This window comes from Schistocerca cancellata, chromosome 5 (genome assembly GCF_023864275.1).
Source record: "Schistocerca cancellata isolate TAMUIC-IGC-003103 chromosome 5, iqSchCanc2.1, whole genome shotgun sequence".
In the NCBI taxonomy this organism is placed as follows: Eukaryota; Metazoa; Arthropoda; class Insecta; order Orthoptera; family Acrididae; genus Schistocerca; species Schistocerca cancellata.
In genome coordinates, this window is record NC_064630.1 from 759,341,626 (window position 1) to 759,369,116 (window position 27,491).

The 27,491-nt window shown below is 39.5% G+C and overlaps 1 protein-coding gene across 4 annotated transcripts in view; it reads left to right on the forward strand.

Moving 5' to 3' along the window:
• The window catches only part of LOC126187665 (peroxisomal acyl-coenzyme A oxidase 3-like), a 319,748-nt gene that overhangs the window by 132,929 nt on the left and 159,328 nt on the right, over nucleotides 1-27,491 (forward strand). For all 4 annotated transcript variants that reach the window (XM_049928892.1, XM_049928893.1, XM_049928891.1 and 1 more), the window contains 2 exons: nucleotides 3,502-3,648; nucleotides 18,560-18,707. In XM_049928892.1, the coding sequence (XP_049784849.1) occupies nucleotides 3,502-3,648; nucleotides 18,560-18,707 (295 nt within the window). The remainder of the gene's footprint in view (nucleotides 1-3,501; nucleotides 3,649-18,559; nucleotides 18,708-27,491) is intronic.

Sequence of the window (27,491 nt, forward strand, 5' to 3'; positions counted from 1 at the left end):
CGCTCCAGGCAAATGCTGGGATGTATCTTTTTAAAGGACACAGCTGACTTCCTTCCCCATCCTTTCGTAATCTGATGGGACTGATAACCTCACTGTTTGGTCCCCTCCCCCAAATCAACCAACCAATTAACAGGTTTTCTGTTAAAACAGACTGTGAGAAACAAAATGCTCTACTGTATGAATGTGCATTTCTGTTTCCCTTGTTGTAACCAGCTATAACTACAGTAATGGTGCATTTAAACCAGTAGACAGATCGTTTCTCCCATATATATTTTTCAGTATTATATACTTTTTTAAACGTAACTTTTATTTCACAGAAGAAAGGAAAGTTGTATTTCTGGCTTATGGTCAGTATACTACTGCAGAATCTGTATTTGCAATACAATAAACAAAGCTCAAGGTCAGAGGGAGGCAGGGTGGGTGGAGGAGATGGACACAGAGGGGCGAGAGGAGGTGGTGTTGGAAAGAGAGAGGGGGAAGGAGGAAGAGATAAATGGAGGGGGGGGGGGGGGGAGGGCAGGATGGGAGACCAGGATGTATGCCCAAGTCCACACATATTAGAAATGTATACTTTCTCAGTACTTTCTTCTCCATTAAATCAGAGTGAGCTACAGCAACACTGGCTACAGCTAGTGCCGAATAAAAATTCTCAATTTCTCTCGGTTCTCACTGACAGCTCAATGGTCATTCTGCTGATAGAGATGACTGGTTACTTTTGAGCTGGTGTATGACAGGTATTGTCACACTTTTGACCCTCTCTTTGATAAGGATATAGATTTAGCTGTAGAAACAGCAGCAGCATTGAGACACACCAGTGTAGAGTTTGTGTCTGTTCTGAGACAACATAATTGACCTCATTTTGAGCTATTCTGTCAGGAGAGTTAATTTGAAGTTGGAAGGTTGCTTGGGTCAGGTGCAGGGTGTCATATTGGTGTGGCTCCTTTTGATTCTCTCTTATACTAGATATGGCCTGCACCTCAACAGGAAAGGGAAGAGTAAACTGGCTGGGCTAATTGCCAGAAATTTAACGGGCAGGGGGGGGGGGAAGTGTCACTGCCATGAATGGGTAAAATAAAATACAAGTGGTTACAAGTATTGGAGCAGCAACTTTTGTAGAATATATAGGACACAAAGAAGTCAAGTTCTAAGGGAGGCCAGGATTGAAACAAATCTTCAGGTTCAGAAAGAAACTAAACAGCATAATTCTGGTATATTGGATCAGCAAACACAGCTGTTAGTTAAAAATTTTCACCTATCTGCAGAAATTTTATCCCCCTCCCCCCTCCCCCACAGTTTCATCTCAGTCAATGTGAGAAGCTGACTATCTTTAGTGCATCAAAATATTCACACGCTAAGAAGTAAAATTAATGAACTACTTATTTGCATTGATGAATTGGAATTATCCTACCCAATTGACATAATCTGCCTCTATGAAAATCAAGTGACCACAGTACTGTTTTCCTTTTCATCCCATTTGGTAAGTCTCCCCTGACCTGGGGTTCTGGGTGACTTTTCTGAAATATACCTCTTTCCCTAAACCTCTCCAGTCCTTTTCCTTCACCCCTCTTCCTTCCCCTTCAACTCTTCTGCTGGAAGAAGGACCCACAGGCTCAAAACTTGTAAAAGTTAAATCCCTTTTGTGTGTGTGTGTGTGTGTGTGTGTGTGTGTGTGTGTGTGTGTGTGTGTGTGTGTGTGTGTGTATTCACCTGCCGCCACTTGGTGAGTAGAATTTTTATCTATCCATTTACATTTGCAGTTTCATTTGAGGTTCGTGGAAGGTACATTAGCATATGTGTTCTTATTTTGTAAATATTTATTGTTTATTCTTGTGTTATGATATGTTCCACATCTTAAAGGAGCTTCTCACTATGGATCAATTGCAACGAAAAGTACCTCTAATCTAATCTAATCTAACCTTTACAGTAATGTATTCGGAGGAGATACAGTAATGTATTTGGAGGAGATACTGTTTGGAGGGTGCACAGAACCAATATTACTTCAGGGCAGGGACAGTGGAAGGAATTTGAGACATGCAGCACGTATGTGAGCTGTCTAGGAACTTACGTTTAAGCTAGAATGTTGTAGAAACTGGTAGGACAATCCAAAAACTAATCTGGATGAGGAGGGATAAATAGGTCTCATTTTAAAATTATCGCTACAGAAGATCAGAGGTATAATGTAGAACCTGTTTGGTGCATAATGTGGTGAAAGGGACACTTCTTTACTGTTTTCAAGAAGGTTAAATTAATGTGTAACTAAATGAAGTGACACAGGAAGTTAGCTTGTGAACTGAAACAAATGGAGTCAGTAATACAGACAACTGTGCATTTACCTAATTGATTATCATTCAAAAAGATACATTTGGCATGAATGCAAATGCTGTGGATGGAGTAGAATTTTGTTTGGAAACAATAGCAACAGTTGAAGTATGATTACTAGCAATTTGTCATGTTGTTGGTATATACTGAGATACGAAGCAGGAAATCACTGAGACAGCCATCAACACCAGGGGAAATGTATCATAGCCAGTTGTGTAAACACATACAGTTGAAAATACGCAAGACTGGAAACAAAAATATCGTATTGAATACAGCCTCCAAAGCATGTAACTTCAGAACTATGAGTGCTTCTTCATCTGTGCTACTGGCTGGGCTCTGAGCACTATGGGACTTAACATCTATGATCATCAGTCCCCTAGAACTTAGAACTACTTAAACCTAACTAACCTAAGGACAACACACAACACCCAGCCATCACGAGGCAGAGAAAATCCCTGACCCCGCCGGGAATCGAACCCGGGAACCCGGGCGTGGGAAGCGAGAACGCTACTGCACGACCACGAGATGCGGGCATCTGTGCTACTGAGTAACACATCTCTTCTATGGAACAAGTGCTCATAGCTCTTAAGATATGCACTTTAAAGCCCATGTTTACTGGATATTTTTTCTTGTTTTGACCATAGTATCTGCTCCCAAATTATGGAAAACATAGAGCTTGCAGTACAAGACATTTGTTTCACAGAATTGAAGATGAACAAATGTTCATATATCTTAAGGTAGGCATTTTAGAGTCCATCTTAACTGAAACTCTTTTGCTTCTAGCATTGTGTACTTTCATCTGTGTTGTTAATGCCGTTAATTATAATACACCCTATTAAAAAGGACCAAGCATGTCTTTTGTCTGAAACTACAGTAAGAAGTTTACGAAGTGCAGCAATTTAGTTTCACTGTATATCTAAATGTTAGTAGCTGCTGGTTCATATATTTTTGTTGCAGGTGTTCTTAGAAGTAAAATTCCATGTGACTGATGTCAGATAAGCAGAATGATCATTAATAATAATTAACAATGAGGATAGCAGACCAAAATGATTCTGCGCAATATCATTTTATACCTAAAAAATTAAGGGCATAAGGAATTTTACTAACTAAATATTATACATGTAAGTGTACTTTACTAGCAAAATAATACTTAGTACTGATTGTATCTTCTTATTGTTTTAGCCATTTGCACTTCTGTCTGCAGCATTTCAATATGATGCATCATTTCCTTCAACAATTTGTGTGAATTTTGTTATGTTTGCAAATGGTATTCGATCAATGGGTACTGCGAGACACTATCAGTTTATTGAAGACTGTGAAGCAGGGAAGGTATGTACTGTTTTTGGGGAAAACTGTTCCTTGTGTGTAAATTGTGATAATTTATTGATTTTTTTATTTCAAATGTTAGTCAGAATTAACGCAGGAGACATTATCAAAGCTAAGAAGAAAGAAACTAGATTGTATGTTGGTCAGAATACTGTTTAATGTTATTACTAAGTGATTTGTTACTCTAAAAGGATTGGCTAAAATTGTCACAGTGACAAAATTTCAGAGAGAGTATTTAGCATTTTGAGAAACTTTTATGTAAAGGCCTAGTTAACTTTTCAAGTGACTTCTGCACCCTTTGAATAACTGTGCTAAATATAAGCGTACATGTTAAATCTGCTATTGATTTGAGGTTATTAATTCTCAAAATGTGTTGTTTCATTACAACTGGCCAGAGGGAAACAATGTTCATATATACTTATAAAAATGAGTGATTATGAAGTGAAGTTTCAACCAGCGTGAAAATGTGGAAGTGCACTGAAAACCAGAAGTTACAGATTACCAATATCCAGATAGTCACATTTAGCAATTACCGTGGTAATGGTGTGCAAATAGACAGCACATAACTAGCTTTTTTTTGTGTCTTTACAAGAGTTCAAAAACATATTTTTACATTGATTTTTATTACTGTATGAGAATGACTAACATAGGAGAATCATACAAAAATACCGACATTTGACCATTGGACAGACTCCCATATGGATGACCTAATAATAAGTATCCATGGCTTAGAGAAACAACTGAAAGATTTGAGAGCAAATAAATCACCAGGTCCAGATGGAATTCCAATTTGGTTTTACAAAGAATACTCTTCAGCTTTGACCCCTCACTTAGCTTGTATTTTTCGTGACTCTGTCACCCAGCACAAAGTCCCAAGCAACTGGAAAAAAGCACAGGTGACTCCTCTATACAGGGTGAGTCACTAACTGTTGCCACCTAGAATAACTCTGAAAGCATGATAGTAACTGAATAGTTTGTTGGACGAATGCTGCGTGGGACAATGCAGGCCATAACGTGACTTTGGTTTTTTGTTGCTAGATGGGGTCGTGTCAGAGATATGAAGGTCAACTTTGTTTTTTTAAATGGGATGATATAGTTTGGTACTTATTTTCTGATAATGGCTATCGAGACGAATCCAATGATGTGTAACAGTAAGGTCTTTGAAGGTCAGTGAAGGTCAAAAAGGTAGCATGAACGTCCATTTACAGAAGGTGTTCGAAGTGATGACCATTGGTATCAATGCGGTACTGCAATCTTCTTATCATGGATTGAGTGGTATTCTTATCACTTCAGCACTTATCAAAGCACATGCTCTGACAATTCATAAATACGAGGTGCATTCAAGTTCTAAGGCCTCCGATTTTTTTTCTAAGTAACTACTCACCCGAAATCGATGAAACTGCCGTTACTTCTCGACGTAATCGCCCTGCAGATGTACACATTTTTCACAACACTGATGCCATGATTCCATGGCAGCGGCGAAGGCTTCTTTAGGAGTCTGTTTTGACCACTGGAAAATCGCTGAGGCAATAGCAGCACGGCTGGTGAATGTGCGGCCACGAAGAGTGTCTTTCATTGTTGGAAAAAGCCAAAAGTCACTAGGAGCCAGGTCAGGTGAGTAGGGAGCATGAGGAATCACTTCAAAGTTGTTATCACAAAGAAACTGTTGTGTAACGTTAGCTCGATGTGCGGGTGCGTTGTCTTGGTGAAACAGCACACCCCAGCCCTTCCCGGATGTTTTTGTTGCAGTGCAGGAAGGATTTGTTCTTCAAAACATTTTCATAGGATGCACCTGTTACCGTAGTGCCCTTTGGAATGCAATGGGTAAGGATTACACCCTCGCTGTCCCAGAACATGGACACCATCATTTTTTCAGCACTGGCGGTTACCCGAAATTTTTTTGGTGGTGGTGAATCTGTGTGCTTCCATTGAGCTGACTGGCGCTTTGTTTCTGGATTGAAAAATGGCATCCATGTCTCATCCATTGTCACAACTGACGAAAAGAAAGTCCCATTCATGCTGTCGTTGCGCGGAGGCCTTAGAACTTGAAAGCACCTCGTATTCACACAATACGGCATATCCATCTAACATGCCATTGACACAGAAACACCACTTGATGCTTCCGCAATACAATACTAATAGGAGCAGTAAGACTAGTATCATCAAATCAAGCAAATTTGAATGATGTATTCCTTTGAAAAACAAGTCAATGTGCTTCTCACTTATGGAGAATGCCAATGAACTTCAGAGAGAGCTAGAGACTTATATGCTGAAAGATCTACACAACGTACTCACCCTGCATGTACTACATTTAAATATGTGTATGGTAAAGGTGAAAGTAAACTGGCGTTCTACGGATCGGAGCATGGAATGTCAGATCACTTAATCAGGCAGGTAGGTTAGAAAATTTAAAAAGGGAAATGGATAGGTCAAAGTTAGATATAGTGGCAATTAGTTAAGTTCGGTGGCTGAAGGAACAAAACTTTTGGTCAGGTGAATACAGGGTTATAAATACAAAATCAAATAGGGGTAATGCAGGAGTAGGTTTAATAATGAATAAAAAATAGGAGTGCCAGTAGTACAAGTTTATATGCCACCTAGCTCTGCAGATGATGAAGAAATTGATGAAATGTATGATGAGATAAAACAAATTATTCAGGTAGTGAAGGGAGATGAAAATTTAATTGTCATGGGTGACTGGAATTCGATAGTAGGAAAAGGAAGAGAAGGAAATGTAGTAGGCGAATATGAACTGGGTGTAAGAAATGAAAGAGAAAGCTGCCTGGTAGAATTTTGCACAGAGCATAACTTAATCATAGCTAACACTTGGTTCAAGAATCATGAAAGAAGGTTGTATACATGAAAGAAGCCTGGAGATACTAGAATGTATCAGATAGATTATATAATGGTAACACTGAGATTTAGGAACCAGGTTTTAAATTGTAATACATTTCCAGGGGCAGATGTAGACTCTGACCACAATCTGTTGGTTATGAACTGTAGATTAAAACTGAAGAAACTGCAAAAAGATGGGAATTTAAGGAGATGGGAACTGGATAAACTGACTAAACTGGAGGTTGTACAGAGTTTCAGGGAGAGCATAAGGGAACAATTGACAGGAATGGGGGAAAGAAATACAGTAGAAGAAGAATGGGTAGCTGTGAGGGATGAAATAGTGAAGGCAGCAGAGGATGAAGTAGATAAAAAGACAAGGGCGAGTCGAAATCCTTGAGTAACAGAAGAGATACTGAATTTAATTGAAGAAAGGAGAAAATACAAAAATTAAGTAAATGAAGCAGGCAAAAAGGAATACAAACGTCTCAAAAATGAGGTCAACAGGAAGTGCAAAATGGCTAAGCAGGGATGGCTAGAGGACAAATGTAAGGATGTAGAGGCTTATCTCATTAGGGGTAAGATAGATACTGCCTACAGGAAAATTAAAGAGACCTTTGGACAAAAGAGAACCACTTGTATGAATATCAAGAGCTCAGATGGAAACCCAGTTATAAGCAAAGAAGGGAGAGCAGAAAGGTGGAAGGAGTATATAGAGGATCTATACAAGGGCAATGTAATTGAGGACAATATTATGGAAATGGAGGAGGATGTAGAAGAAGATGAAATGGGGGATATGATGCTGCGTGAAGAATTTGACAGAGCACTGAAAGACCTGAGTTGAAACAAGGCCCCATGAGTAGACAAAATTCCATTAGAACTGCTGACAGCCTTGGGAGAGCCAGTCCTGACAAAACTCTACCATCTGGTGAGTAAGATGTATGAGACAGGCAAAATACCCTCAGACTTCAAGAAGAATATAATAATTCAAATCCCAAAGAAAGAAGGTGTTAACACATGTGAAAATTACCGAAGTATCAGTTTAATAAGTTTCTTTACAGACGAATGGAAGAACTGGTAGAAGCCGGCCTCGGGGAAGATCAGTTTGGATTCTGTAGAAATACTGAAACATGTGAGGCAATACTGACCCTACGACTTATCTTAGAAGATAGATTAAGGAAAGGCAAACGTACGTTTCTAGCATTTGTAGACTTAGAGAAAGCTTTTGACAATGTTGACTGGAATACTCTCTTTCAAATTCTGAAGGTGGCAGGGGTAAAATATAGGGAGCAAAAGGTTATTTACAATCTGTACAGAAACCAGATGACAGTTACAAGAGTCGAGGGATGTGAAATGGCAATCAGTGGTTGGCAAGGGAGTGAGACAGGGTTGTAGCCTGTCCCCGATGTTATTCAGTCTGTATATTGAGCAAGCAGTAAAAGAAACAAAAGAAAAATTCAGAGAAGGTATTAAAATCCATGGAGAAGAAATAAAAACTTTGAGGTTCGCCGATGACATTGTAATTCTGTCAGAGACAGCAAAGGACTTGGAAGAACAGTTGAATGGAATGGACAGCGTCTTGAAAGGAGGATATAAGATGAACACCGACAAAAGCAAAATGAGGATAATGGAATGTAGTCAAATTAAGTCAGGTGAAGATGAGGTAATTAGATTAGGAAATGAGACACTTAAAGTAGTAAAGGAGTTTTGCTATTTGTGGAGCAAAATAACTGATGATGGTTGAAGTAGAAAGGATATAAAATATGGAATGGCAATGGCAAAGAAAGATTTTCTGAAGAAGAGAAATTTGTTAATGTCGAGTATAGATTTAAGTGTCAGGAAGTCGTTTCTGAAAGTATTTGTATGGAAGTGAAATGTGGATGATAAATAGTTTAGACAAGAAGAGAACAGAAGCTTTCAAAATGTGGTGCTACAGAAGAATGCTGAAGATTAGATGGGTAGATCACACAACTAATGAGGAGGTATTGAATAGAATCAGGGAGAAGAGGAGTTTGTGGCACAACTTGACTAGAAGAAGGGATCGGTTGGTAGGACATGTTCTGAGGCATTAAGGGATCATCAATTTAGAATTGGAGGGCAGCATAGAGGGTAAAAATCATAGAGGGAGACCAAGAGTTGAGTACACTAAGCAGATTCAGGAGGATGTAGGTTGCAGAAGGTACTGGGACATGTAGGAGCTTGCACAGGATAGAGCAGCATGGAGAGCTGCTTCAAATCAGCTCAGGACTGAAGACCACAACAACAACAACAACAACAACAACATGATAAATTGAGATCAACTGAAATTTTAACACATCCATCAAAGGAAAGTTACTAAGGAGGAAACAGAAAATGGTGCTCTTGTCTCTATGGTTTGAGATCTTTGTATTAGTCTGCATCAAATAGCAAGGGATTCTGGCATGAGTGAGAGTAGTGTTGTTCATGTTCTGCACCGCCATAAATATCATCCTTACTATATCAGTCTCCACGAAGGATTAGCTGGTACGGATTGTATACGTCACATTGAATTCTGCTGATGGGCTCAACTTCAGATTCAGAGGGATGACACATTTATTAATTTGATTTTATTTACTGATGAGGCTACATTCAAGATCCATGGAAATGTTAATTTGCATAACATGCATTATTGGGCAGCTGAAAATCCATGCTGGCTGTGGCAAGTTGCACACCAAAAACTGTGGTTAGTGAATGTGTGGTGTGGGGTTCTGGAGGACAGAATTATAGGCCCCTATTTCATAGAAGGAAATCTTAATGGTAGGAAGTACTCCACATTCATGCAAGAAACATTAGGTCTGTTATTGGAAGAAATACCTAATACAGTATGTGGTATCAACAAGATGTTTGTCTGGCAAATTTTTTGCTGATGGATAGTAATGAGTTGCAGAGACAATTCCCAAATTGTTGGACTGGAGTTTTTCTTGTGGGGATTCTTAAAAGACATTGTTTATAAAGACTACACCTGAAGATATGCAAGAGAGAATTGTCAGAGCATGTGCTTCAGTAAGTGACAATGTGATAAGGAATACCACTCAATCCATGATTAGAAGATTGCAGTACTGCACTGATACCAATGTTTATCACTTTGAAAACATTCTGTGAGTGGACATTCATTCCAGCTTTGTGATCTTCGTTGACCTCAAAGAGCAAACTGTTATACATTATTGGATTCATCTCGATAGCCACTATCAGAAAATAAGTACCAAACTATAGCATCCCATTTAAAAATCAAAGTTGACTTTCATATCTCTGAGCAACCCCACCTAGCAACAAAAAACTGTCATATTATGCCCCCCTTCTTCACACACAACTTTTGTCCACAAACTTTTCAGCTCCTATCATACTTTCAGAGTTATTCTTGGTGGCAATAGTTAGTGACTCACCATGTGTTAGAAGGGTAAGAAAACAGACCAACAAAAATTACAAACCAATATCCATAAGTTCAGTTTTCTTCAGAATGTTTGAACATACTCTCAGTTTGAATATAATAAATTTTTTGACAGGAAGAAGCTTATTCTACAAATCAGCATGGTTTTAGAAAGCATCAGTCATGTAAAACTCGACTTCCCCGTTTCTCACATGATATACTGTGAACAGTGGATAAAGGGCAACAGGCTGATTCTATATTTCTAGATTTCCAGAAAGCATTTGATGTGGTGCACTATTGCAGGCTGTTAACAAAGGTATGAGCAAATGGAATAAGTTCACATATTCAAGTTCCTTAAATACTTCTTAAGTAATAGAACCCAGTATGTTCTCCTCAATGGCAAGTGTTCATCAGAGGCATGGGTATCATCAGGAGTGCCTCAATTAACTGCGATAGGACCACTGTTGTTCTCTATATACCTAAATGATTTGGTGGACATGAGTTTGCAGTTGTTTGTTGATGATGCTGTGGAGTACGGTTAGGTGTTGAAGTTGAGTGGCTGTAGGAAGATACAAGATTACTTAGACAAAATTTCTAGTTTGTGCACTGAATGACAGCTAACTCTAAATGAGGAAAAATGTAAGTTAATGCAGATGGGTAAGGAGAACAAACCTGTAATGTTCAGATACAGTATTAGTAGTGTCCTGCTTGAAACAGTAAGATCATTTAAATATCTGGGCATATCATTGTGAAGTGATATGATATGCAATTGGCATGTGAGAACTGTGGTAGGTAATGCAAATGGTTGACTTTGGTGTGTTGGAAGAATTTTAGAAAAGTGTGGTTCACATGTAAAAGAGATCACATATAGGACGTTGGTGTGATCTATTCTTGAATACTGCTCGAGTGTTTGGGATCCATGCCATGTCAGACTGAAGGAAGACATCAAAGCAGTTCAGAGGTGGGCCACTAGATTTGTTATTGGTAGGCTCAAACAACATGTAAGTGTTGCAGAGGTGCTTTGGGAACTCATATGGGAATCCCTGGAGGGGAAGCGACATTCTTCTCAAGGCACACTGTTGAGAAAATTTAGAGAACTGGCATTTGAAGCTGACTGCCAAACAGTTTTACTGCTGTCAACACAAATTGTGCATAAGGACTGCAGAGATAAGATACAAGAAGTTAGGGCTCATATAGAGGCATACAGACAGTTTTTCACTGTATCTGTGAGTGGAACAGGAGAGGGAAAGACTAGCAGTGGTATATGGTACCCTCCACCACACACTGTATGGTGCCTTGTGGAGTATCTGTGTAGATGTAGATGTAGATGTAAATGACTGGAGGATGAACATGGGATGACAAATACAACAGACATTTCACTTTAGAATTCTATTAGAATTCATACTTTCCTTTGTTCATAGTATGAAGATTTTACTGAGAGAAGATTCTTGCAGCTGTCACCTTCTACCACACAAAGTGCATTGGAAGATCTCATCTGATTATGTCGTAGACCACTGCTGCTCCTGTAGTCATTTGTTTAACTAGGGAAATTACCTTACTTGTGGCAAAGTAAGCCTAATAACATTTCTCTTATGAAAGAAATTCACAAAAGCACATAAATGTGCAGTTAGCAAATGACTCAATAGCAAACTTACAGCACTAATATAAGGTAAAGCTCTATGTTATTTAAAGATAGTTGTGAGCACTGGTTGAGCTATTGTTCCTAGTAATGCAAACTCCCAAATGGAAATAACTGATTCAGTCAGTTCTACTTTTATGTATCAGCTGGATTATTATTGATTTGATTCTTACAAGTGAAACCATACTGCTGTAGCAACCAAATGTAAACAATGAATACAGTCTGTTGTAGGTTTTCATATTGACTGGATTACACATTCTTGCTTTTCAAGTAAAACTAGTGTGTAGTCTGTCTAGTAGTTAACCATATATTTCTTCTTTCAACGGAACCTACTCTTTAGTTAATGTCAGTGAGCTCATAGTGGTGATTAACCAGACTTGAAATAATGACAACAATGTGGTATGTCAGCTAGAGGAAACTTAAACACATGTTAAGAAAAAGAAGAAGAAGATCTGGACTTTTTTCATGGAACAGAAAGAAAAGTAAGTCAGCATCAGGAAGGCTTACCAATGTGCAAATGGACATATCGCTGTACTTAACCCCAAAGTAACCACATATAGATGTACAAGTCTGGATGGAAATGAGGAAACAATTGCAGTCGAAGAACATGGAAAATATGATATGGTGTTTTTAAATGCTAATGAAAAATACACGGTTAAATAAGTAATCTTGGTCCCTGATAACCTAGCTGTTGAGTGGCTCTAAAACTCTCTCTTTCACTCTCTCTCTCTCTCTCTCTCTCTCTCTCTCTCTCTCACACACACACACACACACACACACACACACACACACACACACACACACACACCTGTGATTTGGTTAAAATTGTTGAGACTTCTCTTGTAACAGTAATGTGTTAAATTAATATTTTGTGTTTTATGAAATCAAATAAAACTACATTAAAAACTCAGTGACTCTAGTTTTTATCTTTCCCCTTAATCTGTTGATGCAGCTCTGCATGCTACTCTATCCTGTGCAAGCTCCTTCTTGTCCCAGTACCTACTGCAATCTACATCCTTCTGAATCTGCTTAGTGTATTCATCTCTTGGTCTCCCTCTACGATTTTTACCCTCACACTGCCTTCCCATACTAAATTGGTGATCCCTTGATGCCTCAGAACATGTCCTACCAACCGGTCCCTTCTTCTGGTCAAGTTGTGCCACAAACTTCTCTTCTCCCCAATCCTATTCAATATTCCTCATTAGTTATGTGATCTACCCATCTAATCTTCAGCATTCTTCTGTAGCACCACATTTCGAAAGCTTCTATTCTCTTCTTGTCCAAACTATTTACCGTCCATGTTTCACTTCCATACATGGCTACACTCCATACAAATACTTTCAGAAATGACTTCCTGACACTTAAATCTATACTCGATGTTAACAAATTTTTCTTCTTCAGAAACGCTTTCCTTGCCACTGCCAGTCTACATTTTATATCCTCTCTACTTTGACCATCATCAGTTATTTTGCTCCCCAAATAGCAAAACTCCTTTACTACTTTAAGTGTCTCATTTCCTAATCTAATTCCCTCAGCATCACCCGACTTAATTCGACTACATTCCATTATCCTCGTTTTTCTTTTGTTGATGTTCATCTTATATCCTCCCTTCAAGATACCATCCATTCCGTTCAAGTGCTCTTCCAAGTCCTTTGCTGTCTCTGACAGAATTACAATGTCATCGGCGAACCTCAAAGTCTTTATTTCTTCTCCATGGATTTTAATACCTACTCCGAATTTTTCTTTTGTTTCCTTTACTGCTTGCTCAATATACAGATTGAATAACATCAGGGAGAGGCTACAACCCTGTCTTACTCCCTTCCCAACCGCTGCTTCCCTTTCATGTCCCTCGACTCTTATAACTGCCATTTGGTTTCTGTACAAATTGTAAATAGCCTTTCGCTCCCTGTATTTTACCCCTGCCACCTTTAGAATTTGAAAGAGAGTATTCCAGTCAACATTGTCAAAAGCTTTCTCTAAGTCTACAAATGCTAGAAACGTAGGTTTGCCTTTCCTTAATCTTTCTTCTAAGATAAGTCGTAAGGTCAGTATTGCCTCACGTGTTCCAGTATTTCTACGAAATCCAAACTGATCTTCCCTGAGGTCGGCTTCTACTAGATTTTCCATTCGTCTGTAAAGAATTTGTGTTAGTATTTTGCAGCTGTGGCTTATTAAACTGATTGTTCGGTAATTTTCACATCTGTCAACACCTGCTTTCTTTGGGATTGGAATTATTATATTCTTCTTGAAGTCTGAGGGTATTTCACCTGTTTCATACATCTTGCTCACCAGATGGTAGAGTTATGTCAGGACTGGCTCTCCCGAGGCCGTCAGTAGTTCCAATGGAATGTTGTCTACTCCGAGGGCCTTGTTTCGACTCAGGTCTTTCAGTGCTCTGTCAAACTCTTCATGCAGTATCGTATCTCCCATTTCATCTTCATCTACATCCTCTTCCATTTCCATAATATTGTCCTCAAGTACATTGCCCTTGTATAGACCCTCTATATACTCCTTCCACCTTTCTGCTTTCCCTTCTTTGCTTAGAACTGGCTTTCCATCTGAGCTCTTGATGTTCATACAAGTGGTTCTCTTATCTCCAAAGGTCTCTCTAATTTTCCTGTAGGCAGTATCTATCTTACCCCTAGTGAGACAAGCCTCTACATCCTTACATTTGTCCTCTAGCCATCCCTGCTTAGCCATTTTGCACTTCCTGTCGATCTCATTTTTGAGACGTTTGTGTTCCTTTTTGCCTGCTTCATTTACTGCATTTTTATATTTTCTCCTTTCATCAATTAAATTCAATATTTCTTCTGTTACCCAAGGATTTCTACTAGCCCTCGTCTTTTTACCTACTTGATCCTCTGCTGCCTTCACTTCTTCATCCCTCAAAGCTACCCATTCCTCTTCTACTGTATTTCTTTCCCCCATTCCTGTCAATTGTTCCCTTATGCTCTCCCTGAAACTCTGTACAACCTCTGCTTCTTTCAGTTTATCCAGATCCCATCTCCTTAAATTCCCACCTTTTTGCAGTTTCTTCAGTTTTAATCTACAGGTCATAACCAATAGATTATGGTCAGAGTCCACATCTGCCCCTGGAAATGTCTTACAATTTAAAACCTGGTTCCTAAATCTCTGTCTTACCATTATATAATCTATCTGATACCTTTTAGTATCTCCAGGGTTCTTCCATATATACAACCTTCTATCATGATTCTTAAACCAAGTGTTAGCTATGGTTAAGTTGTGCTCTGTGCAAAATTCTACCAGGCGGCTTCCTCTTTCATTTCTTAGCCCCAATCCATATTCACCTACTACATTTCCGTCTCTCCCTTTTCCTACACTCGAATTCCAGTCACCCATGACTATTAAATTTTCGTCTCCCTTCACTATCTGAATAATTTCTTTTATTTCATCATACATTTCTTCAATTTCTTCGTCATCCGCAGAGCTAGTTGGCATATAAACTTGTACTACTGTAGTAGGTGTGGGCTTCGTATCTATCTTGGCCACAATAATGCGTTCACTATGCTGTTTGTAGTGGCTTACCTGCATACCTATTTTCCTATTCATTATTAAACCTACTCCTGCATTACCCCTATTTGACTTTGTGTTTATAACCCTGTAGTCACCTGACCAGAGGTCTTGTTCCTCCTGCCACCGAACTTCACTAATTCCCACTATATCTAAGTTTAACCTATCCATTTCCCTTTTCAAATTTTCTAACCTACCTGCCCGATTAAGGTATCTGACATTCCACGCTCCGATCCGTAGAATGCCAGTTTTCTTTCTCCTGATAATGATATCCTCTTGAGTAGTCCCGCCCGGAGATCTGAATGGGGCACTATTTTACCTCCAGAATATTTTACCCAAGAGGACGCCATCATCATTTAATCATACAGTAAAGCTGCATGCCCTTGGAAAAAATTACGGCCGTAGTTTCCCCTTGCTTTCAGCTGCTCGCAGTACCAGCACAGTAAGGCCGTTTTGGTTATTGTTACAAGGCCAGATCAGTCAATCATCCAGACTGTTGCCCTTGCAACTACTGAAAAGGCTGCTGCCCCTCATCAGGAACCACACGTTTGTCTGGCCTCTCAACAGATACCCCTCCGTTGTGGTTGTACCTACGGTACGGCCATCTGTATCGCTGAGGCACGCAAGCCTCCCCACCAACGGCAAGGTCCATGGTTCATACATACAGCATCAAAAATTCGCAGTTTAAGGATTTAAACTTGCATTAGATTTTAAGAATGTATTACTCACCTGCTCATATCTTCTTGAAGTGCTTCATAATATGAACTTGTCTCACTAGGCATTGCTTGTTTAGCATCTGTACGATTTTGTGAAAATGATGACATATTTTGCATATTTTAATTCAGTAATGTCGTATTGAATAATATTATGGAATAACTCATCTTTAATAAAGAAAGGCTTTGTTATGCAAAAATGTGCTGTAAGAATAATATGTGGTGCTCAACCATGATCATCTTGTAGATGTCTGTTTAAGGGGTTGGGCATACTGACTACTGCTCTATAGTGTATTTATTCCCTCATGAAGTTTCTTGCAATTAATCCACTACAGTTCAAAAGGGACACTGGGAAGTTGTCTTTACCACAAAAAGTGGTGCACTGTGCTACAACAAACATTTTTGAGCACTTATCCAGTGAAATGAAGCATCTGACACAGTCAACGAAGTAAAATTTGATAACAAACTAAGAAAGTTTCTTCGTGACAACTCCTTCTATTCCACAGAATAATTTCTATTATTGTAATGTGTGTAAAAGGTGATGGGGCAGGAATTACTAACTCACATCTGTACATCTTTTTGCTGTGTAACTCTGACTGAGAGCATCAAGCATTAGCTTGCTCCTCAGAACCCTTCACTCACAGAGGCCTAGTATTACTTCCCTCCACCTTAACATCATAGAAGCAGAAATTTTGAAGGCAAGTAAGCAGGTGAGTGAACTTTATACACCAAATTCCATTTATTCCTAACAATTTGCCATTTCACTATAAATGTGTACCATTCCCAGTGAGCTTATGCCATGCCTTGACCATAAGCAAAGCACAAGGCCAAATGTTGCATGTTGCAGGTGTGGACCTGAGTATCAGTTGCTTCTTGCACAGACAGCTTTACATGGCTATCTCATGTGTTAGTGAAGAAAACAAGCTTTCCATTCACCGACAACACTACTTCAGATGTTATATACAAAAAAGGTTTAAAAGTAAAAAATAAATTGCATGTGTACAAAACTGCAAGCACAGCTCTAAGTAAATACCTGGGTGACACTGAGTTACACAGCCAAAGTCATAAGTGAAAAAATCCACATAGTAAAGTCAACAGAATGTATACAAAAATAGATGCCTGCCTAGTAGCAGATGACATAATCCTTTACAGTCCTATCTTAAGGAAAAGATCGCTTAGTGCTAACTTCAGAATTTCCCTTTGTCAGTCATCTATCTTACCAGTGATATGACACTTATGTGGAGTATTAATATATAGAAAGAAAAAGAAAAACTATCGATATTTTAAAGAAAAATAATGAGAGAATTAGAAAGAGTGAAGCACTACAGGATTTAGATAAATGACATTATATTCCTGAAGTGCTAAAGAAGAGAAGATTATCCGTCTGGTCACAAATTGAAATGTTGGAGAATAGTCTGCCTACCGTAGTATTCCCTAGGACAGTAGTTGAAAGATGAATGCCCAGGATTAGGTGACAAGACAACATGTAGGATGATGCAGCTAGAATGGACATCAATTTAGAATGAATGACCAGTGCAGTCATTGGTAAGAAATTGAAGATGCCTTTGGAGCAAAGTGTGGTTGATAAGGGCTTTGCCACATGTAAAGTTAAGCAAGTACTATAAGATCTAGTTGTGGCAAAATTTTTCTATTTAGAACAATCACATTTAGGAACAACTAATGAGGTGGACTTATAACAATCAGTAGAATCTGTAGCATATTTTACACAGTATTAAGTTCCTAGTCTTGATACGGAAAACACTACCAAAATATCACAGAAGCACCTCCTATCTGAACTACACCCTCCAAACAGTGTGGATGAAACGCCATTTTGATTCAGTGGTACACTCGGTGTGTTACATTATTTGGAAAGAAACAAAATACTGGTTAGTCAGACCTCACTACATTCCTTCTGTCAGCTTCTGTGTCGTGCAGCTTCATGTGCCACTGTAAGCGTTGGCCTTTCGTGAGCCACCCAACTCCTGATATCCATTGCACACAGTTCTTTTCACAGTGTTTGCTCAGCAACTGGCCCAGAAGGAGCTGCATTCACTGGCAGTTGTGTTTGAACTCGGTTCTCATTTAGGAACCCTGTGTCAATTAGTCTCTTTACAATTCCGGTCTTAGGCCATGTCAGATGGCTACGACTAGCACACTGTTCCTCATAAATGTGACGGACAGTTCACATTGATACACTAAGAAACCAGACAACTTCATTCATGGTGTGCTTATTTTTGTCATTCTTTAAAACCCCCATATGAGCCCATCTTAGTGTGCCAATTCTGTACAGCTGACTTGTGTCAGTAGCGGAGGACCACATGACTGCACATGGCAGTGGCTATACGCCAGATATGTCATTTCAGAGTGGCTATTTGCTTTTCAAATGGGAGGATGATATTTTGTCTGGAGAGATTATTGTGGTTTGTTCAGGAAATTGACACTTAAGTGACAGTGCAGACTGGCTAACAGTATCACTTGCTCTTAAGATGCTATTGTTTATTTAGCTTTATTTTTATTAGAAAATATATACTTAATAAGGGAAATTTATTCACTTATTCTGTTAGATATAATGTTTTATTAGCATACCTCTCTAAGTGGAAGTTACTTGAGAAAATGATAATGGCAAAAAGGAAAAGCTATTGAAAAACAAATATAATGTTTATTATTTAATTGTTTAAATATTTAATACATTTCTATTAGTGTCTGTTTGGTAATGACCAGATGTTTACCTTCTGCCATGCACTTCTAAGTGGCTTTGAAGATTATGTAGATGTTAACAATCAATGCTGCTTCTTGTTCTGTTTATGTTTCAAGATTAGAGGCTGTTTTGCTCTTACTGAAATCGCACATGGAACAAATGCAAAGGGGATGAGGCTAACAGCTACATATGATCCACAGACTCAAGAGTTTGAGCTTCATTCTCCTGACTTTGAAGCAGCTAAATGCTGGGCAGGAGGCCTAGGTAAAATTTTAGATTCCCATAACATGTTTGTTCTAATGCTTATACTGATATGTAACAATATGAATTGGACAGATTGCTAGTCACCACACACAGAATGTGTAGACTGCAGATGGACATGTTTAAAATGATATCAAAAATATTGTCACGGTATTGGACAAGTTACTTCAGCAGATGAAAAGAAACACACTCAAACGAACAAACGAATTGCATGCATGCACACATGTTCCCTCCCAACGATCCTCCTCAGCCCCTCCAAATCCTCCCCCCCCCCTCTGCACTCCCCCCACCCCCACCCCCCCACACACACAGACAATTCAGTTCACACACGTGTGACTTTTGCTGTCTCATGTGTGTGTGTGTGTGTGTGTGTGTGTGTGTGTGTGTGTGTGTGTGCTGAAGCATGAAGCAACTTGTGTAGAAACTGGCAGTGCCTCCTAGATGTAATGAGTAACAGTCTGTCCAGTTCATATCATTATTCCAGTTTGTATTTTCCAATGTTTATATATATTTTAAAGTTTGTAAGTTACACTCACATATAGGGAAAGGAATGCCATATTCATAGTGTCTTGAGCTTTCAGAACTGATATATTCTCATCTGGAAGAAAAGAAGAATTTTTGATAATAAATGTAGATTTACAATACTATAATAGTTACTATTTCTCATACAAACCACATTAACTGTGACAGATTGAAAGACATAGCTTGATTGCAGTAGGTGCACATAACAGTGCCTTTATTGTCATACTTACTGATTCATATTTGGCTGTATGTGGAGTTAACTGTAATTTGAATAAGTAACTTTTGTTTTCAAAATAACAATTACATAGAGAAAATATGTTCTAGCATGACAAAAAAAGAGAGAAAACTGATGTATGATTAATGCATTATTTTTCCTCTACAGAATAGAAAGATTTGGGGAGAAGAAATAAAGGGTGGCCAGAAACAGTCTGAAAAGCTTGTAAGCATGTTGCGGGGTAGGTTCTTTGGAGAAATAATTGTTAAGAGACAATTCGATACAGTGAACACTGAAGTATCCAATCGGGTCACTATGCACACAATTTCAAGCAGCCTGCAGAGATAGAGTTGCCACATGTGTTCTTTGCTTGGTTTCCTCAAACAGGTGCAACAACCTGATTGGCCAGCTTCAGTGCTAATTAAATTGACACCAACGTGACATACCAGAGTTTTTCTTTAGAATTATTTCTCAGCACAATCTACCCTGCAATACCTTTACAAGCTTTTCAGGCTGTTTCTGACCATCCTGAGCGAACATCAACCCCCATGTAAGCAAGTACCAATAACATTCTGCTTCTTTTTTTTCCTTTTATTTATTTTTTAAATGCAATGTAGTATATCTGGATTCAGTGGGAATTTGTATGTCACATTCAAGAATTATTCACTCTATACACTGTATAGTTCACATCTGGGAATTCAGTACTTAAGCAGATGCTGCAATTGAGACACAATCATGATCAGTCTCTTCTCCTACTATAGAAACATTAATGCATCTCATGTATTTGTATGTACACACATCAAAAAAAGTTTTGCATCACCTCGGTTCCGAGAGTTCGGGAACCTGTACAGAAAATTGGAATAGAGATCAACATAAACATCATTTTTGCCCTTTTTATTGTTAGTGAAAACCACACATTGCATGTTGTAGCACCGTACAGTGAGACCTTCAGAGGTGGCGGTCCAGATTGCTGTACAGCCCTGTACCTGTAATACCCAGTATCATGTCCTCTTGCATTGATGCATGCCTGTATTCATCATGACATACTATTCACAAATTCATCAAGGCACTGTTGGCCAGACCTTTTCACAAGTTCATCAAGGAACTGTTGGTCCAGATTGTTACACTCCTCAAAGGCAATTTGGCATAGATCCCTCAGAGTGACAGGTAGGTAACGTCGTCTATTACCAGCCCTTTCCAATCTATCCCAGGTATGTTCGATAGGATTCATGTCTGGAGAACATGCTGGCCACTCTAGTTGAGTGATGTCATTATCCTTAAGAAAGTCATTCACAAGATGTTCACAATGGGGGCACGAATTGTCATCCATGAAGTCAAATGCCTCGCCAATATGCTGCCGATATGGTTGCACTGGCAGTCAGTGGATGGCATTCACATATCTTACAGCCATTATGGCGCCATCCGTGTTCACCAGCTACCCCAAAACAGCTGGGAACCTCCACCTTGCTACTCTCACTGGACAGTGTGTCTAAGGCATTCAGCCTGACCGGGTTGCCTCCAAACCCGTCTCTGACGATTGTCTGATTGAAGACATATGGGATGCTCATCGGTGAAGAGAACGTGATGCCAATCGTGAGCAGTCCATTTGGCATGTTGTTGGGCCCATCAGTACCATGCTACATGGTGTCGTGGTTGCAAAGGTGGACCTCGCCATGGACGTCAGGAGTGAAGTTACGCATTGTGGAGCCTATTGCACAAAGTTTGAGTTGTAACATGACATCCTGTGGCTATACGGAAAGCATTATTCAACATGGTGGCATTGCTGTCAGGCTTCCTCCAAGCCATAATCAGTAGGTAGCGGCCATACACAGCAGTAGTAGCCTTTGGGCAGCCTGATCGAGGCATGTCATTGACAGTTGATATCTCACTTTATCTCCTCCATGTCCAAACAACAACGCTTTGGTTCACTCCGAGATGCCTGGGCACTTCCCTAGTTGTGAGCCCTTCCTGGCACAAAGTAACAATGCGGACATGATCAAACTGCGGCATTGACCATCTAGGCATGGTTTAACTACAGACAACATGAGCCGTGTACCTCCTTCCTGGTGGAATGACTGGAACTGATTGGCTGTCGGTGCCCCTCAGTGTAATAGGTGCTGCTCATGCATGGTTGTTTACATCTTTGGGTGGGTTTAGTGACATCTCTGAACAGTGAAAGGGACAGTGTCTGTGATACAATATCCACAGTCAACGTCTGTCGTGAGGAGTCCTGGGAACCAGGATGATGCAAAACTTCCTTTGCTGTGTGTATTTATTTATACTTCATGTACTGAATATGTTACTAATGCCTTCAAAGGCAGTCATTACAGGACACACACACACACACACACACACACACACACACACACACACACACACACTAATGCATACAGCTGTATGGTTGTATTGTTTTGACTGACTAGTGGCACAGAAGAGAATGAATGTAGCAAGAGGTGACTGCAGGCAAGAGGTTGTCAGTGTAGAATGAGTGAAGTAAGGGCTATGGGGAGAAGAACAAGTATGGAGGTGGGTGTGTGACAGCGTCTAGTAGAGATTGAGGGCAGGAGGACTGCAGGATCACAGGACATTCTGCGAGGGCAATTCCCATGCATCTACTTCACAGACGCTAATATTTGGCAGCAGCTAGTCATTCGGAGAAACGCACCTCATCAGTGGTCATGCCCCAAAATCTATGGCTTTGCCAGAGCTACAGTGGAGCTGTTCATCATCATCTTTGTCTCCATTTATCCATCATTGGTCTGGTTTGGAACATTTACGGTACTTGTGCATTTTGCCCTGTCTTTCCACCATTTTTCTTCTGTAACTGTTGTGTTACAGTCCAGATTCCTTCTTCTTTTAATGGTCTTAACTGAGTCAATCCATCTTGCTTGGGGTCTCCCTCTTGCCCTCAAACTTCACCTGTATCATTCCTTTTGTTGTTCTTCCTTCTCGTACTCTCTTTACACGTCCAAATCATTTCATTGTACTCTCCTCAGTTCGCTCATTAACCTTGTTAATTCCAGTTTGCTTCCTAACTTCTTTGTTCCTCACTCTGTCTCTCTTCGATTCTTAGGAATTTCATTTCATTATCTTGGATTCTACCCTCCTTTCTTCTTATCATTGACTGTGTCTCCCATCTGTATGTCAGTATCCATGTAAAGTATGTGCTGTACAGCACTTTGTTATGCTTCATTTGCATCTCCCTTCTCCAAACTGAGCCCCTCACACACTGGTAAAATGCATTGCTCTGTTGCACGATTTTGCGAATTTCTACCTCCAGCCTTGCATAGAATGCAAGAATTATGTCACTTCCTAAATATTTGAAGTTGTCCATCATTTTAATTCCCTGCCCTTTAATATCAATTTGTCCTTTCCCTTCTCTGCGTCCCCTGACCACCATAGCCTTACTTTCCTCTGCACTGAATTTCATACCAAATTTCTCAATTTTTTTTTCTTTCTGTTACTCAGTCTTTCTTGTAAATCCTTACTGTTAGTCCCTCACAACACAATATTGATTGTAGAAAGCAATCATTTCATCTGCCTTCCTCTGTAAGGGTCTTTTCCTTCTTTCACAACTTCATCAATCACCATTATAAATAATAATGAGCATACCACATGTTCTTGTCTCAGGCGTGTAACATTCCTAAACCAATCAGTGCTTCGAACTTGAGTCCGGACACAGCTGAAGCTCGTGTCATAATTGCCTAAGGAATTTCAGTTGATTGTTTTCCAAACCACTTCCTCTCCAAGGTTTTTCATACCTTTTTTTCTGGGGACACTATTGTACATGTTTACTAAATCAGTAAATATCGTCACTGGGTCTTTCCTTTACTCCCAATTACTCTCCAGCAACTGCCTCAAACTAAACACTGGGTCCACTGTTGATTTAGCATTTCAAAAGCTGTGCTGCTACTCTTCTAGTGGACCTTCCACTTTTTCCCCACGATCTTCTTTCCAGAATCTTTTCATTATTTTTGCTATGTGAGATACCAGTGTCATCACTCTATAGTTATCATGTACCTTTCTGTCTCCCTTTTTGAATAATGGAATTATTGTTGCCTTTCTCTATTCTTGAGATGCATTTCTGTGTTCTTATGCAGCTTAGCCATCTGTATAACCATTGTAGTTCAGTAGGTCCAGCTGCCTTTATCATCTCCTCACTTATTTCATCTATCCAAGCTGCCTTTCTTGTATTCATTCTTCTAACAGCTGTTTCCACTTCTAACACTGTAATATCAGTATACATGCAAAAACATGCTTACCAATATGTTCCAAAACACCGCAATTAAACACGGGATTTACCGGTGCCCATACCTTGGGTTCCGTTGGTGACAAAAAGTTAGGGTCAAGCATTCAGGAAAGCCATTGGACTAGTGACTGTTTGTATGCCCAACAGAAGAATCATCTTAGTGTCACTATCGTACAGTATAGGGTCAAAGTATGAATATTATGCACTCCCTACTGCTTATTCAAATTAAGCAGATCTGTTGGTCCTTTTTGCATTTGATGTGGTCTATGGTGGGCTCAATGGGACTTATGGAGGCACCATTTGTTCATGGGTGGTTCCTCAGAAAATCCCAGAGAAGTGTTGTTTTGCTATATTTTCACTACAACTAGCAGACCAAAACCTAGCTGAATATTCCAACATGGCTATGCACAGCAAATGGCTGACATTTGTATGACACATTCCTAAGATCCTGATCTCAGACAATCTTGAATTTTTTTATTTTTATATATTTTTTATCTTTATCCCTTCCCAGATACAGAGGTTAAAAATTACCCTGCTAATACACATAAAATATGTACATAAAAACTAAAAATATTGATTGATGACAGATATACCCATGTTAAACTGATGATTTAATGAAACTGAGAGACATACCCGTGAATGAATGAATGAATGAATGAGGCATTTGCATAAATTCATGGATGGTTCCTGAGAAAACCCCAAGAAAAGTGTTTTTCACCATTTTTTCACTGTCAGCAGTGAACCAAACCTCAGACACAGATGCCAATATGGTTATGCACAGCAAATAGCTGTAATTTTTATGATATATTCCTAAAATTCTAGTCTTGAACAACTTCAAAAATTTTCTAGAAATATTTTATCACTTTCCAAGACACAGAGGTTCAAAGTTACCCTATTTTTGCATGTAAGCTACACAAGTAAAATGCAACATGAGGTGAAAATGTAGTTTATGAAATGATTAGCACAGAGAAATATGATGTAAAGTGTCTCCATTATCATCAGAAGGGTCCTGGGTGCTCCATGTTGTAGTACTGAAACACAAGCAAATATTTTGTGCACGTAAAATCTGGTGTGATGTGTAAAATTAGTTTTGCATTGTTTGAATTGCATCAAGTTCTTTTGATATGAGTGACATGCCCTGCTGTGGTAGGGAAAAGAAGAGAACCAGCAGAAAAATGATTGTATTGGAGAACAAAAAAGGTGAATATGCTCCTCATTATTAAAACAGTCTGGCTAAAAAGTGGGTACCAGGTGCCTCACTCTACCTTCCTCAGCACCTTTAAAGCTTTTCACAAAAATATTGGCTTGTATACTCATGTGCTGAGAGAGAATGAAACAGTGCAAGCAGGAAAGAGATGGAGAAGTAATAAATACAGGAAGGTACAGGACGTATGAAAAGAAAATTTATATTTGAAAAGCTACCTGCACATGCCTAACAATTTGGAGGAGAGTGGGGAGTACGTTCATCACTTGCTTGGCCTTTAGAAATTCAGTCAATATGGAGTACTTCTTGGGAGCAGACCACACATTCTGTGTGTGAGAATTTTACAAAAATGGTGATTTGACAGCTGTAGTGTGTAGGGAATTTTGCAGTGATTATGTATTCCATACAGTAAATTATGAGGTTCATTCAAACAAAACCAAGTCAGTGTGTCTACCTTTGCCTTACATGTAAGGTGGCACCACAAAACTGCTGGTATGGTGGCACCATCTACTGGTAGAGAGACTGATGCGTGTGCGCCATTTGATGTTGCATAGCGCCAGTGTGGTTTCATGCCGAAGAGAAGGTGGTCACACAAGTTATCGTCCACTACCGAACATGCAGGCGAGTAAGCAGGAACAATGGGGAGTGATTCATTTTCATGTCCAGCATTATCAAGCCACTTTACAGAACATTAGGTGGGCCATCAAGTCAAAACGCTGAAGCGTGTTGTCCAATGGCATTATCCTCCTGCATTACAGTGCCTGCCCACACACGGTCAATGCGTTGAAGATGACATTGCAGCAGTTTCAGTGGTAAATGCTGAAACATCCACTATACAGTCCTGAACTTTCACCATGTGTTTGGACCTCAAAAACAAGCTATTCATGGACATCGATTCACAATGGATGGTGAAGTGTGTGGCTGGGTCCTGGCCTGGATCCAACAGCAGCCTACTAGCTTCTTCAAGGATGGAATCAATCAGCTAATGCCACAGTGGGATAAATGTGCCAACAGTTTTGGTGACTATCTTTGAATATGTGTACTTTTTATAACTACAGTTTTGAGTTAGTAAAATCATTACCGTTACTTTACACTAGTGACCGGGTTTCATTTAAATGCCCATTATAAATGGTGCGCAAAGTCTTCCCCTTACCTGGAAATGGATCACACTGTATGAGGAGACCAGTTCAACACTGCTGGCCATGCCAAAATCTGGGTGAGTAAGATCATCAAGAAGAGGGAATTTGTGGAGAGTGTAAGTTGTTCTGTTCATGACAACCCTAACCTCTCCATTAGTAAGCATGCAAGTTCTTTAAATGTACATAGATCATCACTATACCGAATTCTGCAAAAAGACCTTAAACTGCACCTTTACAAAATCCAATTGGTGCAAGAATTAAAGCCTCAGGATGTCAGACAAAGGCTGCAGTTCATTAATAATGTGACTGAGTGCCCGTCATTGAGCATATTCTTTTCTGATGAGGCTCATTTTCACCTGAACAGTCATGTCCATACACAAAATTGCTGCAACTGGCGTGCAGCAAATCCTTAACAGAAACATCAGAAACCCCTTCCTTCACCAAATGTTATTGTACAGGTTGCATTGTCGACTCGAGAATTAACTAGCTCCTGCTTTTTCGAGAACAAGAGAGGTTGTGAACGTACAATGTGTGCAGAACATTATGTGACAATGTTAAATGACTTTTTGATACTTGAATTGCACAACTTTTCTAGTTATGACCAAAGAACATGGTTTCAGCAAGATTGAGCCACAGCACAGGTATCCAATGTGTGTATACTTCGAATTCATGAAATTTTTCCTGACAAATTGATCCCCAGGAGGAGTGGCATGAATTGGCCCCATGCAATCCTCATTTGAGACCCATGGATTTTTTACTATGAGGATAGGTCAAATCTAAAGAGTATGTCAATAATCCAACTTCTCTGGAACAATTGGAAGAAAATATCTGTAGCGAAGTGGCAGCCATTCCAGTACCTACATGCCGAGCCATCATTGTTTAAGTAAGCGCTGTAGACGTGCTGGACTGCATTTAAATGACATTATTTTGTGATGTAAATTCATAAACTGTTCATTTCAATATAAATAAAGTTTTAGTTGATAGAATGTAGCCTCTATTTTATTTTGACACATCAAATGTAAAATTTCTTTTGAGACACTCATTAGTAGACAGTGATAGTGGAATAGAAAGAGTTAGGGAGACAGTGACAGAGTGAAAGAAAGAGAGGGACACTGTGCCACTGGAAGATAGTAGACAGTGAGAGAACGGTGCTAGGAAAAAAGTGAAGGAGACAGAGACAGTGGGAGAGGAATAATGAGGAGGAGGAAGTGGAACTGGATGAGAGCCAGTGATAATGAGAGAGAGACAGTCTGTGATAGTGGCAACAAAGAAGTGAGTTAGTGGCCATGAGAAGATGGCAGCAGTGGGAAGGAAGGAATGAGATAGTAGCAGAGAGAGAGAACAAGAGGGAGGCCGTGACAGTGAGAGGAGACACTAGTAGTAGGACAGAAGGAAGGTGTCTGTGGCTGTGAGACACTGAACAGTGACAGTTGGAGAAGCCCTGAAAGATAATGACAAT